Source organism: Puntigrus tetrazona, chromosome 20 (assembly GCF_018831695.1).
Source record: "Puntigrus tetrazona isolate hp1 chromosome 20, ASM1883169v1, whole genome shotgun sequence".
In the NCBI taxonomy this organism is placed as follows: Eukaryota; Metazoa; Chordata; class Actinopteri; order Cypriniformes; family Cyprinidae; genus Puntigrus; species Puntigrus tetrazona.
In genome coordinates, this window is record NC_056718.1 from 13,853,045 (window position 1) to 13,868,044 (window position 15,000).

General features: G+C 37.8%; 1 protein-coding gene across 2 annotated transcripts in view; it reads right to left on the reverse strand.

Annotated features, from left to right (window-relative positions):
- The window catches only part of gmds (GDP-mannose 4,6-dehydratase), a 58,466-nt gene that overhangs the window by 1,013 nt on the left and 42,453 nt on the right, over positions 1–15,000 (reverse strand). For both annotated transcript variants that reach the window (XM_043220493.1, XM_043220494.1), the window contains 2 exons: positions 10,125–10,243; positions 9,763–9,859 (listed from right to left, as the gene is read on the reverse strand). In XM_043220493.1, the coding sequence (XP_043076428.1) occupies positions 9,763–9,859; positions 10,125–10,243 (216 nt within the window). The remainder of the gene's footprint in view (positions 1–9,762; positions 9,860–10,124; positions 10,244–15,000) is intronic.

Below are 15,000 nucleotides of genomic sequence, written 5' to 3' on the forward strand. Positions count from 1 at the left end.
ACGGGACGGCAAAACTCACACCCACACACACACACACACACACACACACACACACACACACTTAAAGGTGCTTCTCAGGGTGGCAGTAAAGAGTTTGAGGGTGTCCTTGCTGCTGATCTGATTACACAAGGAGCCAGAACACACACACACACACACACACACACACACTTCTCTGCCTTTGACAAATGAGAGCTCTCGTTCCAAAAGCCCTCATTTTAAATGTTGAACCCTGAGAAGTTACAGTCACTAACTCATGGTTCCATTTTAGCTCCAATTAAATCATTTAAATGACATAACCATATTTTAAAGACTAATTAGCGAAATAGCATTCATTCATCAACATATAAAACAGCATGCAACCATCATAATCAAGATACGTATAAATGCGGCATATTAATCATAATTAGTCTTCACTTTTCTGAAAGCTAAATTAACATCAGCTGCTTTTGTCACCCATCCAAGTCTTCACATGCAAACAACTACGGCACTGCGTCCTGACAATGCAAGTTTGCAAAGTATTCGCGAGGAAGGAAAACTAGAACGGTATTAATTCGAGGAAACCGAAGCTTTGCGTGCGTGCGCGCGTGAATCATGCGTTGTGTGCGATAGATCTCGCTATTAAATAGAAAGCCAGCAAGTCAAGACAAATCAAAGGCACAGAGGAAGCTTTAGTTTCAAACGCTGGCTGTTTATGTTTGCTTTAAGAAGATATCTATATGCGCCAGGGTTTAAAACAGAAGCCGCACCTGCATGTATGGTAAATAAAATGGAAATAAACAATAAATTAAAGTGATAGTCATCATCTGGGTGCATTTTTATTGTGTGTGACCAAGCACTTAACGTAAAGGAATTCAGGACTATTGAAAAGACAGACCGTTGCAAACATCAAGCGACTTTTGTTAACTTACAGCATGGCTACACATGAAATGTGAGAGTCTAAAATGACTATATGCATTCACGTTTCAAAGAGTTTTAATATCTTTGAGATGTGAATCAGGAAAAACACGCACACAGAAACAGAGCAACGGTTTTATGCGCTGTTGAAAGACAGAAGAGTCAGAGGTCAAATCCACAAAAGCAAAGGGAAGGGAAGGTCAAACGTCCTTTGATTAACAAACCCCTGCATATTTGTGTCCGTATTGTTCGTAAACATGTCTAAATAAGTCTTTACTGCTTCTTCCACAATGCATTGTTTTACTTAAATGTAGATTGTAATTTATCAACATATCTACAGACAAATAAAACACATTAGATGGTATACTACTTTGTTTTTTGGGTTTTTTTTTTTTTTTTTTTTTTTTTTTCTTCAAAAAACACATGCATATATGCACAGTAAAAAAAAAAAGTTTGGGGCAAGATTTTTATTCATTTTTTAATTTAGTAAGGATGCATTACATTGATCAAAAGTGATAAAGACTTCTATATTACAAATAAATTATCTTTCTATTTAGCAAAGAACCCTGAAATCTCTGTATATTTATATTTGGCAACAAAACATTTCAGCACTGATAATAATAAATATTTCTTAAGCACCAAATGATTATATGATAATGATTTCTAAATGATCATGTGACATTGAAGACTAGAGTAAAGATGCTGAAAATTCAGCTATGCCATCCGAAAAAATACATACTAGAAAAACTATATTTTTATAATTTTATACAAACTGCTGTTTTACCTGTACTGTACTTTATATTTAGTCAAATAAATGTAGATTTGGTGAGCCTAAGCGATGTCTTTATGAAAACATTTTTACTGATCCCAATATTTTTGTATAGATTTCAGAACAATTTTTTTTTATATTTTCATGTGTAAGAGCAACTAAATACAATGCTGAACAATCTGAATCAACACAGTGCAGAATGTCTCTATCTCAGATTCTTGTTTCAAGTGTTTACTAAATATTTATAAAATCATGTAAACCCTCTCCAGCAAAGAGACACAGACTCTAAGTGTCTGACACTTTAAATGCACGCTTATGTGAGAGACACAAGTGCGAGACGAATCCAACAGCACCCTCGAAAGAACACGGTGAAACAGAACGAGAAATCCGCGGCTGTTTGACAGACTTCGCTATGTGCCGTGCAGTTCTGTGTGTGCGAGAGTTGTGTTATTCGATGCAGGATGTTTAGGAGGGATCAAAGACTCTAATGATTTCCCATTTCAAACAACAGCCAATCACAGAGCAGAAAAACTAGAGAGAGAAACCCAAAGACTGAGTGCAAAAGTACATCGGAATCTATGCAACCTAGTGTCAGTGTTTAAAAACCAGGCTCGAACGTCAAGATCCCAGCATGAAATCATCTGTATGAGTTACACATACTAAACAGTGTGTTTATTACTGAGGATCTGTGTGTGCTTACATGTGGTATTGGCAGTGTGTTTGTGTGTTTACAAGCCTCAGAGAGCTATCTTTTCAACAGTGCAAGAGTAAAAGAGCACTGCCTGTCTGTGTGAACATGATTTACCTCATTCAAATGACCTAGATACCTTTTTTAATTTTCATCTCCCCTCTCTTTACTGCATTTTCACTGTGGGTGGGGGGAGACGGAGAACTACACTGTAAAAATAGTAAAAATACTATGCTTACAGTAAGTTCCCTTATTATGCACACAAAAATATATATAAAGCTCTTGGGGATATAAAATACAGTGAAAAATTAAATACCATTTTTTAAGTAAAAAAAAAAAAATTACAGTGAATTTTCTAAATTTCCTGTATTAGATATGTTCATTTTTGATTAAAAAAAAAAAGATCGTCATATCTGGTTTTACATGTTACTGCGATTTTTATAGTAAATTTCACTACAAAAGCAAATGAACACATTTAGCCCAACTAAAGACCAAAAATAAAAATCCTGCCCTCACTGGACCTTTTCCTCTGCGGTGAAACACAAATGAAGATTTGGGGCTCCAAAACAAAATTGAAATGCACTGACTTTTATTGTACATCCAAATGTATATTCTACACTCACAGAAATAAAGGCACAAAAGCTGTGACCGGGGCGGTACATTTTCAAAAGATACATGTTTGGTACCTTAAAGGTACATATTAGCACTTAAAATGTGCATATTTGAACCTAATAGCTGCAAGGGGACAGCCTTTGTACCTTTACTTCTATGAGTATTTAGAAGAGTCTCATAATATTGTAACAACATGAGGGTGAATGAATGAGAGAATTTTCATTTTTGAGTGAACTAACACTTTAGAGTTGTTATCATGAGCTCCTTCACATTTGTAACTCAAGTGTGTAATAAAAAAAAAAAACGGTCTTGTCTGGAGTGGTCGAGAGTGAGAGAAGAGGAGGAGAGAGAGGACGGAGACAGGAATGACATGGAGAGAAAGGAAAATGATGATAAATTGAAAGCTCGGAGAGACGAGCTGTGTGAAAGTTAAAGAGCGAGAGAGGGGAAAGCGCGAGGGAGAGGGAGCGAGGAATGCGAGGTGTCAGGAGTTCAGCAGTCTGACAGTGTGAGTAAGAGTGCCGAGAGCCAGAGTTAATTACTCAATCAAGATAACGAGCCTGGGACATGCCATTTACAGAGGGCAGCAAACAATTAACCTCCCCTCTCCCACTACACACACTACACACAGCCGTGAAAGTGTGAACACGCGAACACACCCATGAGGTCACTATGACGCATGGCACAAACAAACCCAACACCGGTACGCAACTTAACTCACATTTTCAGATTTACGCGGTCAAAGACACCTGCCGGGATGAAAAAAACCCAAACGTTTTCTGATCTAATCTAGCGCAGGATTGTTTTGATCACTTTAAGAGAACAGGCTTGTTTACGTGAACGGTGAACTGTAACGAATCTAGTTAGTTACATCTGATTTTAACCTATTTTAAAGAAATATTCCAGGTTCAATACAAGTTAATCAAAGCTGACGGCGTACGGGAAAATGTTATACATCATAAAAGTTAAATGTAACTTGTCCCCTACTTTTCGTAAAAAAACAAACCCAAAAAAAAAGCACTTTAAATGGAAGAGAATGGAAGAAGCCAATCTGTAAAGAATTGTACAACTTCCTTACAATAACAATGTAATTCCTAAACAATCCTAAAACCCTAAAAACGGTAAACCTTAAACATATTTGCAGTTTATGTAATACATGAGTATTAAAAGAAGAATGATTTTTCCTGCTTTTATACACTTATAAAGCAACACTTTTCTGCTTCTAAATCCTCTAAAATTGGAAATGTCATTGTAAAAGTCTCACCGTAACCTTGATTTTTGAGGAATACTCAGACATGGTTTTTGGATGTAATCAACATTAGACCCCAAATGCCGTCAAATGAGCTAAACTTTTAGTTTAGTAACAGACATCCAGTGATGCAACATCTTCACATTCTCTACTGCTTTTGCGCAAAAAGGGAATGTCTTTCTTGCCTAAACATTTAATTTATTTTTAAAAATTCACCTGTTTACTGGGGACCTTTACGCTTGGCTGGCTTTTTAAGTGTTATATTCTCGACTCTCATTCTTTTTTAAAAGCTCTTTCTCTGTCTTTCCCCTCCGTGGGGCCCAGGGTGGTTCCGCTCAGTCAAAGTCCTTCAGGAAATACCAGAGAGTAGGCCAGGGGAGAACGTACACCCCTCTCTCCCTCTTTATTTTTTTAGTTCTGTTCTCTCTCTCTCTCTCTCTCTCTCTCTCTCTCTCTCTCTCTCTCTCTCTCTCTCTCTCTCTCTCTCTCTCTCTCTCTCTCTCTCTCTCTCTCTCTCTCTCTCTCTCTCTCTCTCTCTCTCTCTCTCTCTCTCTCTCTCTCTCTCTCTCTCTCTCTCTCTCTCTCTCACAACAAGAACAGAGTGCGAGACAGAGTAGCATAGTAAAAAAAAAAAAAAAAAAAAAAAAAATCCCGGGGCGCAAGGTAAAAAGTGCCATGTAACGTTATGAAAGTGAGTTAAGCTCTACAGTAAAGTGTGATGGAAATAAATGTGGATGTATATACGGTCATCCTGAGGAAAATCTGAACGGTAAGAGCATGGCTTTATTGCAGTTTTGAGTTCTACCTGGCAACCGGCCAGACTCTTTACAACATCATTCACACTCAACTTTAACAACTCTGACCTATTACACTGCATATCACCGTAAAGCTGTCACAAAGAGCCAGCCTCTCAACCACAGCAACTATAATACCCAGAAAACCCTAAAGACTGCACTACCCATAAAGCATCACGACAGACAACAGAGGCTTAAACTCTGCTTAAGGTGGGGGACCTGCCTTCAACAAGCACATAAATCTAAAAACGCACAAAAGCATGCAGGTCGGATGGCCACTAAGCTTAAGCCTGAAATAAAATGGATCTTGCATTCAAATTAAAAGCAAAGCTGCAGGTAAGTGATGATGCAGCTGTGTTTTGCATGCTGGTACTATGACGCTCAACATGGGTCAGATAAGACAGACTCCTGCATTTACAGAGTGAGGGCCTCTGTGTGTGTGTGTGTGTGTGTGTGTGTGTGTGTGTGTGTGTGTGTGTGTGTGTGTGTGTGTGCTGCTCACTACAGGATGCTTTTTATCTCGCTCCTGACCTCTGCCACAGAGCAGATAAGATCACCTCATCCTGATCCTTGGAGTGAAAGGTCAAAGCCATCTTTCATTCCAACAGAAAACCAAAAAACATGCATGCGCTTACATGCTTTGTAAACACAACACACAGATCTATACATCGTAATAGTGCATGTGTGTTAATTATACTGTCTGACTACTTGTAATGCTAAATTTGTAAACTCTAAAACAAAATTTTAAACGTTTGCTTTGCAGGGAAGATATACTGATATACCCTGATATACTGATATACCCTAAATGCATTGTAATTAGCTTAAATTAAATGCATTAATGTAAATGTCTGAAGTATTTTTATGAGTATAAGGGGTAAGGAAACACTGGCTTTTCAATAACTAAATATCAAACAGTCATAAATTGCATTGAATGCTAACGAAATGCAATTTACTATTATTATTATTATTATGAACTAACGTAATCCAAGATTTTTTTTTTTAATAATTTCTTCATATTATTATTATTATTATTATTATATTAGAAAGTATACATTATTACCATTACTGTAATCAAACATACTTTTAACAAATTAATAAAAACTTTACAAAAGTATTTCCTATTACAGCATTATTATTAATTATAACTGCATCAATAATGAAATAACTAAAATAAACATGAAAGTATTGTTATTAAAAAAAGAATAAAAGAAAAGGAAATTAGTTAAGGAATCTTTTTTTCTATAATTTCTTTTTCAGATTATTATCATTTAAGTTGCACATTTTAAATATTACTTTGAAATTTCTTTTTTAATTAACTGACAGATGCTGATGTGCATTTTAAAAGGACATTAAATATCAAGAGACAACCGTCTCAAATTTAAATCTGTAAGAAAGACGCGTGTAATTTGTCTTTGAGTTTCTGGAGGAAACACGTTGACATCTGTACCATATAGTCCTAATCTCTGATAATCCACATAATTCCATCATTATGTTGTGGCAATTCCTCAGGGTCGTCAAGTCTGTGAGCTGATTTGATGAAATGCACACATGGTGAACTGCAGCCAGTGCAGCTTGTGTGTTTTGTCTATCATCAGCATGCATGCTCACACTTACTTACTGTACATTACATTTATATTCCTGGCAGACACATCCTAAAAGCATTCATGTACATTTTGCTACTTATTTTCAATAATAAGACCCTCAAATCTTGTAAAAAAGGCAAGTACAAAACAATTTAGTCAGCTGAAATTACACCACATAACAAAGTAACCACAGCCCAGTTTACCGAAAACAACTCTGAGATGTGCACACAAGTTCAGCAGGGCCTGAGTTACTAAACCAAGCGGCTGCTGCAAACTCGTAGTTTGTGGAATCCGTTGCATAAATCAAAGCTTTTTTTGCTTTCATTATGCCCTCGTACTCCTTTCTCTCTCTCTCTTTCAAAATGAAAAACTAAAAGAAAAAAACCATGAGGGTTTCCTGGGGACTGTCTGGAAAATAAAAAGTGAAAAAGAAAAAAAAAAAAAAAAAAAAAAAAGCCTTTGGCTAACTTTGGTCCTCCTTCCCCAAAGTGCCTCATAAAAATTGTTTAAATCAGCATCCGAAAGAATGAAATGGATGTACAAAATCGTATTTGCTGAAAGGCAGAGCAGGGACCGCGGAGGGTTCACGCAGCGGTCTTCAGCAGCCGTCTGGGGGCCACATTCATCAGCTCGAGCCTTCGCTATTAAAAACCCCCTCAATCGGCTGAAAAACACAGTGCTCGGTTTTGATTTGATCATTATTGCACCCAGTTCGCTGCGTCCTTGTGTAAGTGCAAATGAGAGAATAAAAGTAATGAGAAATAAAAGAACGGCTCTCCTGCTGGAAATCGTAAAAAAAAAAAAAAAAAATTGTTCTAATATTTCAAGCTTCATTTAAATCGTGGTATTTCAGACCTTTAAAAGGAAGTTAGCGTATTATTTCAGTGCGCACACACGGTTTCTTTGTCTGTGAGTAGATGGCGTGTGATGGACAGACAAGGCCAAGCGCATTACCTGCTTTTCTCATTGTGAAGCTAAAGCTACGCATACCTCCTGAAGGAATGTGAGCGAGTGTGTGTCGACTGAAAGAACGCATCCAGAGAAAGCAAGGTACAGGTTGTGTTTGCGGCAAAGCCGCGGAAGAAACCCTCCCCTACGCACACGCATACGCTCGTTACGAGATCTCTAAAGGTTATGCAAATAAAGATGGCCGATTTGAGTTTCGTCATTCGCTCACAATTTACGCACATCAAACCACATGTTACGTCTGGCATGATAGCCATCACTCGGAGGCTTCACTTGTTGATTTTGGGTATGATAATAATGCATGGAGCTATTCATCTAACAGCAGTTTTGGGTGTGACGGTTATTTTTAGCGTTAACGTGGGATCTTTCAGCTAGAAGATTTTTATCTGTCAGTAATTATGCTCTCGTAAATCATGCAGGTGTAGTACAAGCAAAAATAGATCAGGATGGCTCAAAAACACAGCAGTTCGTGTGACGATTGACGATGGTCTCTTTGGATAAACAGGTAGCATATTCAACCCACTGCTTTCCTATTAATAGGTGTGTATTTCATCCACTTAACTCCCTTTAGGCGAAGCAAGCTTGTGTGTGCTGGCAAAGAGGAGCAAAAACATAATTACGCATTTGAAATTGAAGTTTCTATTCTGTTTCTGCCAGAATAAGTGATTTGATTGATCGTGGGCTTCACCGAACAGATTTTAAAACATGTTCACATGTAGCCTGTGGACAACGCATTTGTAAATCTATCGCAAATACACACTCCTTCCTCCAGAGGAAATGCAGTGATTTACTTCCTATCGCAGAGGTTGAAGGTCAAATTCCCATTTCGCCTCTGTGTTGATGGATGGCCTGTGCCTTTTAGAGTGTCTTTAAGTATTCTGAGCTGATATTCCTTAGCAACATTTTGAGGTCGTCAAAAACCTGATAAAAATATTTCATCGTTTTATGTCTGAATAACAGATTTCCGTCTTTCTGCACATCTTTCTGTCTAACCTTATGTTATGTTTTCTTCTAACTGAAAACGCTCCTTGGAAACATCCCTGTGACCCATACGCAGTAAACATGTGTCTTGGAGAAAACCTCTGATCTCTCAACAATCATTTCATGTGTATGTTTTCTTTACAGATTTAGTGGCCTTTCTCATTCCTGACTGACCACACACACACAATCTGACATCTACATGTCAGGTAAGGACAGACATATTAATCATCTTGAATACTTAACAGATTTTTTGTCTCTTATGTTCACCAAAGTTGCATTTATTAGATCAAAAACAGTAAAAACTGTAAGGCCTGGTTTAATAGAAAGGGCTTAGCCTAAGCCAGGATTAGGCCACAGTTCAATTAGGACATTTAAGTAATTTTTATAAACATGCCTCAGAAAAAAAAAACATTAATGGTGTGTATCTTCAGGCAAAACAAAGGCACTGACATGTTTTAAGATCAGTTTTAATTTCTTTCATATGAAAGAGATCAGATTTAGTCTAGGAGTAGGGTTGAGCACTGTCTGTGAAGCAAGGGGTAATATTGTGAAATTAACTTACCTATTTGAATACATTTTTAAAAGTAATCTATTCTAGTCTTCGGTTTCACACAATCCTTCAGAAATCATCGCTGATGTGATGTTAAAGTAACATTTCTAATTGTAATCAATGTTGTTTTGTTGCTTAATATATTTGGGGAAACTATAAAGCTGCTTTTCACAATTTTATGCTTTCATGCTAAATAAAAGTAATATTTTTACCGACCCCGAACTTTTTAACAGCAGTGTATATAAACACAGCACAATTGGCCAACATATTGGGTCTGGCTTATTTGGGGAATTGTTGTATGTTAAGCGACATATTTTTAAGATGTTCTGCCAAGTTAAAAAGTTCTTCCAAAAAGTCTCAAGACCCCTTCCACTGATTTATGCAATATCTAGCTGTTTTTTGAAAGAAAGAACGTGTCCTATGTGAACGCCCTCTAATCCTCTCTAGAGTTTTGAATGCTGCTGGTTTAATGGAGTACAAGTCACAATGAACAATACTGAAACAAATTATGTCATAAAATAATCATAAAGAAAACATATTCTCACCACATATCTAGGAGATGTCGACACTTATTGTACAGTAGTCTATGTATGCTATTCCGCAATGTCTCGCCTCCTAAGGGCACTTTGGATGTTCTGATCTTTTAATATATGGGAAGATATCTGCAGTGACTTACCACTTCAGTTGGCCGATAGTACTTCGGATCCACCGTCACATGAATCTCTCCCGTCTCCTGACAACGGCCCACCTCCTCCTCATTCTTCCCCTCCCACCTAAGTGCGAGAACAAGAGCTTTGAACCCATTCCTTCGCTTTATTTGTTTTCCAATTCAGCTGTCAGCATATGCGTTACATATTTACAATATTTATGGTGTGTTTGCGTGTTGTTTTGCGGTCTTGTACAGCCTGCCGGCGAATCAACACCAGATGTGCCAGATTAACCAGATGGGCTTAATATGAGGTAGATGTGTGTGTGTGTGTGTGTGTGTGTGTGTGTGTGTGTGTGTGTGTGTGTGTGTGTTTGTACACGAGCTCTCACACAATGGTTTTGCCCACGTGTTTGAAGGCCTTCTCCACGAACTCCCGTACGCTGTGCACTTCCCCCGTCGCGATGACAAAATCGACAGGCTCCTCCTGCTGCAACATCAGCCACATCGCCTAAAACAAACAGAAACAACAAGAGCCATATCATTATTATGAAGCTCGCTGCATTTCGGTGCGGCTGATGATATCATATCAATATGATGACCTCATATAACGGTATCAAAACAGCTTTATTTTCTCAGGTTCACATTTGAGATCAAGTATCGAGACTCCCCCACACACACACGACACAGATTCAACACAGACACATCTGCTCCCAGTAGGATGCGCTTTTATGTGGTTATGATCTTACACACACCCCGACACACAAACACACACGGCCGAACCCGTCCTGACGTCAACACCAGGCCTCATGGGATGCCAATTGTGGGAATAAAGCACAGAGTTCCCAAGTCCATACAACCACTACACAACGACACAAACGCACAGACTACATCTAAATAGTGATCTAGATGAAAGAGAGAGTGCTTTTGGAGAAATAAATGTTGAGATATTTAAAACAAGAGCTCTTGCCAAGAGGTCAATGGGTGATAGTCTTTTGTCTTTTTTCTCTGGCTTTAGCTCCCTCTTTCTCTCTCTCATACACATTTTCTGACTCCAGGGCTTCAGCGTTTAGCCAGTTGGCCGGAGAATCGCCCCGTTCCCTTGACAGGACTGTGCTCTTTTCTTCCCCTCAGCTTGATGGAGGGATAAAGACCCCATCAGCACGTTTTATACGCTGCAGTGGGAGCGCCGCACTTGGCCGCCCGACTCATTCATATTTCACTCCTGCTGCACTCACTTAAAAAAAAACCTCTCAAACGAGATAACAGACAGGCAGACAGAAAGAGAAAACCATAAAATGAAACACTGAGGGAACTCACACAGCATCGTGATGGATACAGCTTTGGATTTTATCACGGCACAAAGTCTCAGCAATCAAACTGTATTTTAAACATCTGTAGGTTAATTAAAAATGACTGTTCTACATCACAAAGCACTAAACACCCACTGTGAAGGATAAAGATCGTGTTCAGAGCTGCTCTGTTTGATTTAGTCTAGTCTGCAATGTTGAAATTCCCTCAACACACACATGCAGAGATCCAAAATTAATTTTTTGAGTATAAGTGAGAACATTCATTTAGCTATAAATATACATTTTACACTGAACAAATAAACTGCTATTCAGCGTTATTTTATTAAGTGTAATAAACACCCCTCACACACCTGAATGGCTGCAGGCAAGTGTGTTGAAAATGCACAATGTAGAAATGTTTCGGTTTTATTAAATACTTAAGTCTGTTTTTAAGTAAAAATATATATTTTGTCGCAATGACGATTGATTTATGAAACATACTTGTGACAAATAGCTCAAGTCACTATGTTGTTCACAGCTTTCGGCATGTGTCACCAAAACATGAGAACAACACACTGCACTGATGTTCCTCATATTTATGTCGAAGAATAATTGTGTATGTGTTGAGTGGCGGAGAAGACGAATGTCTGACTGAATGTCATTTTCCCCTGAGGTAAAAAATGTTAGTCGCAAAGACGTTTTCTTTAGAAGACGCGCGTGACTGACATCAAGTTGGGGTCAGACGCCTTATAGTTAGACATAAACCACATAATGTTGCAATTCCTAATAAAAACGTTGCAATAACGTCCTAATAAAATGTGCAGCTTATTGGCAAGTAATACAAAGATTTCCCTTTCAGTTGGTGCTGCGAATGCTAATTTCTGAGTGTACACACATAAAAATGTTATAATGACCATGATGACACCATGAGGCAAGTAAGAGGAATGTCACAATCAAGAAAGGTCAAAGGTCACGACAAAGCTTTCAGTCTTCACCATTAAGCTTTCAATTATAAAACCTACATGTAACAGTGTGTCTATGTGTGAGAGAGGCACAAGAGGCACAGACACAGAGGTCAAGCGAAGGGAGGAAATGGTCTGCAACATTCTCTGATCTTATTTTAGTCACAGCAAATTCTTTTCACTCTTTTGTTTCTCACTTTCTCACACTGATGGAAAAGTGTAACCGATTCATTCCTGAAAGCCATTATTATTCAGCAACTTTTTGGATTTGTCAGCATGGACTTCTGTGAAATGTGAGGTGGTTTAGCGCCACTGTAAACGTATCCAACAGGAAAAATATTCTGAACTGAATCCCGGCTCATACTGTATCTGTCTTAACATCCCTTGCTTTCCGTCCTTTTCTCTCCATTCCTCCCTCACGCCTCTCTCCAAGGATCATTAGCGCTGTGAGAGACAGCTGAGAGGCCTGCAGCACAACTCCCTTCCCCTTCCTTCCTGTTCACACACACTCTCTCCTGGCGTTATGGGAGGGGTCTGGACATTGCAGCCGCAAATGTGCTGTGCAAACTTAGTGTATAAAAAAAGAAAGAGTAAGAAGATGCTTTCATAATTTGTGTACACGGTTAGGTAACTCGTATGAGCTTTTGTCCCACAATATCATACTCCTAGGCCTTTACGGTTGTTTTTGTCGGTTTCCGAGACGCTTGTGTCTCTCTGTTTCGGCCCACGCTTCATATCTTGCTACAGAATAGCTCGCCGCCCCATATTAGATCCTCTGCTTCTAATGATGCCTTTAAATCCCATCTTAAAGCAACAGTTCACATAATTTAAATATTTTCAGCATTTGTTTTTACTATGTTTGAAACTAAAAGTTATATGTTTGACCTTAATAAATTAGGTCAATGATATTAACTATAAATAAATGTGATTTGATCTGACTAGAAAAAGTAATAAAAAAAAAGGTTTTATTTAATTACTAGACTGCATTTAAGGGACAACTGTCTGTTTTTTACCAGTATAATGTAATTTCAAACCTATGAAACATAAAACAAGATATTTTGATTAATGTTTAAACCGTTTTTATCTATATTATGAAAGTCTATGAGTTCCAAAGCACCACTGGACAGAAGACAGAGGGTTATACAGGCTTGTTCGGTGCAGCGCCAGGGCTTAGGTCACTTCCCTTCAACACTGGCCAAACTCAAAAATCCAGGACCAGTGCACGGATCGGTAAACACGCGCATACATCTGTTTAAATGATTGCTTTAAAGCTCGGTGGAAGGGTCACGGAGGTAGAGCAAAATGTGAGGTTCAAGGGCAGTTTCCCTCTCTGGTGGATCAAGTCGTCTCTCAGCTTTCCAAAAATTACATGTACACCAGTTTGTTTTGAATCTGTGTCAGTGTTCCTCCTGTCACTCATCCATGCAAGCAAACATAAACTTGGATGAGAGAGGGGTAAGTTTAAAAGAAGGTGAAAGAGAAAACAAAGGATTAACTGTGATGACATCCTCCTCTCGGCTTCAATGGCTCTTTTGTTTTTATGCATTTGGGCATGTGTCACTATTCTCCCGCAGGCACTTTTAAATGAAGTATCTTGAAATATTCAAATCATTTTAAGTTCAGTTATAAATTACAGAATATTATGCAATCACTGGTCATATGACCAAATGCGTCCAATCACAATTTTCAAAACAAATTTACATTACCTGGGTGGCTAATTTTACAAGGGGAAATGTTATAATTATTTACATCATGTATTTAAAAAAAAAAAGTGTTGTTTTGTAAAGAAATTCATACATAGCTGAAATTTAAATGAAAACTTTTACATCAAATAAGTTTAAGATAATGAGTAAGTAAATTAAGCCAGAAACTGCTTAAAAAGTGTGTACAAACTCTGGACGGGTAGATATACAAATGCAGGCATACTTTTAATATAGTCATAATTGTGACAAAATTTTATTTTGTTAATTTAATTTAATTTAAAACTAAAGTTAAAAAATAGGTAAAAAATTGTATTCAGATAAAAAAAAAAAAAAAAAAAAAAAGTAAACTGAAGTAAAACATTAAACAAAACATTTAATGAAACATTTAGTTTTATTAAATTGTTATATTAATACACAAAATAAAAAAATAAAAAACAACTTTCTTAAAAAACAAACAAAAAAAAATTCCTCTGATATGACGTAACCTTTTGGCTATTTACATTTGTTTTAAGTTTGTTACTCTGCAATAAACAAACCTGCAGTTCTCTCTGCAACACCGAATCCAATTCAACCAAACATGTATTTACGGTTGCGACACAAAAAAGTAAAAAAAATTGCCCACACACTCCAGCACATTTTATGCCATGTAAAGAATTTATCGTAGAAGAACTGTACAAGTCTTTCAGGTAGATCTTGCCCTATAATAATACAACTATTCATAACTATCCACCGGGAAGGACACACACGCGCACACACACACACACACACACACACACACACACACAAGCCTGGAACTGACTCTATAGCTGCAGGAGTCATTGGTTTAGAAGGGTGCCTGTTTTTAAAAGCCTATTTTTATTTTTGGAGCTGCTGAAAGTTTAAATACTCCCCTCTACCCACCACAACACACACAGAGACACAGTCTTTTTTTGTATGGAGCACAGAAGTACTCTGTTTAAGGCAGGTGGTTTGAATTAGGCAGAGACAGGCTGTCATATGGTGACACTTGCTCACACACACACACACTGAACGAGAAAGAAGGTGAGAGTGTGAAAGAGAAGACAAAGAGCGAGAGTTAGCACTGACCACTAAATGACTAAGTGAGAGAGACGATGAGAGTGTGTTTTTGACTCCGGATCACATGGTTACTTCATTAATGCTATTTTAAATGGACTTTTCCACACAGCTCACGTTACTTGTGCTGGCCAATACAAACGCTGATACACAGAGTTCACCCCTACACACACACACACGTCAAAAACAAAACTGGACGTCTTCTATAGTCTTCTATATATATGTAAAATTTTGATT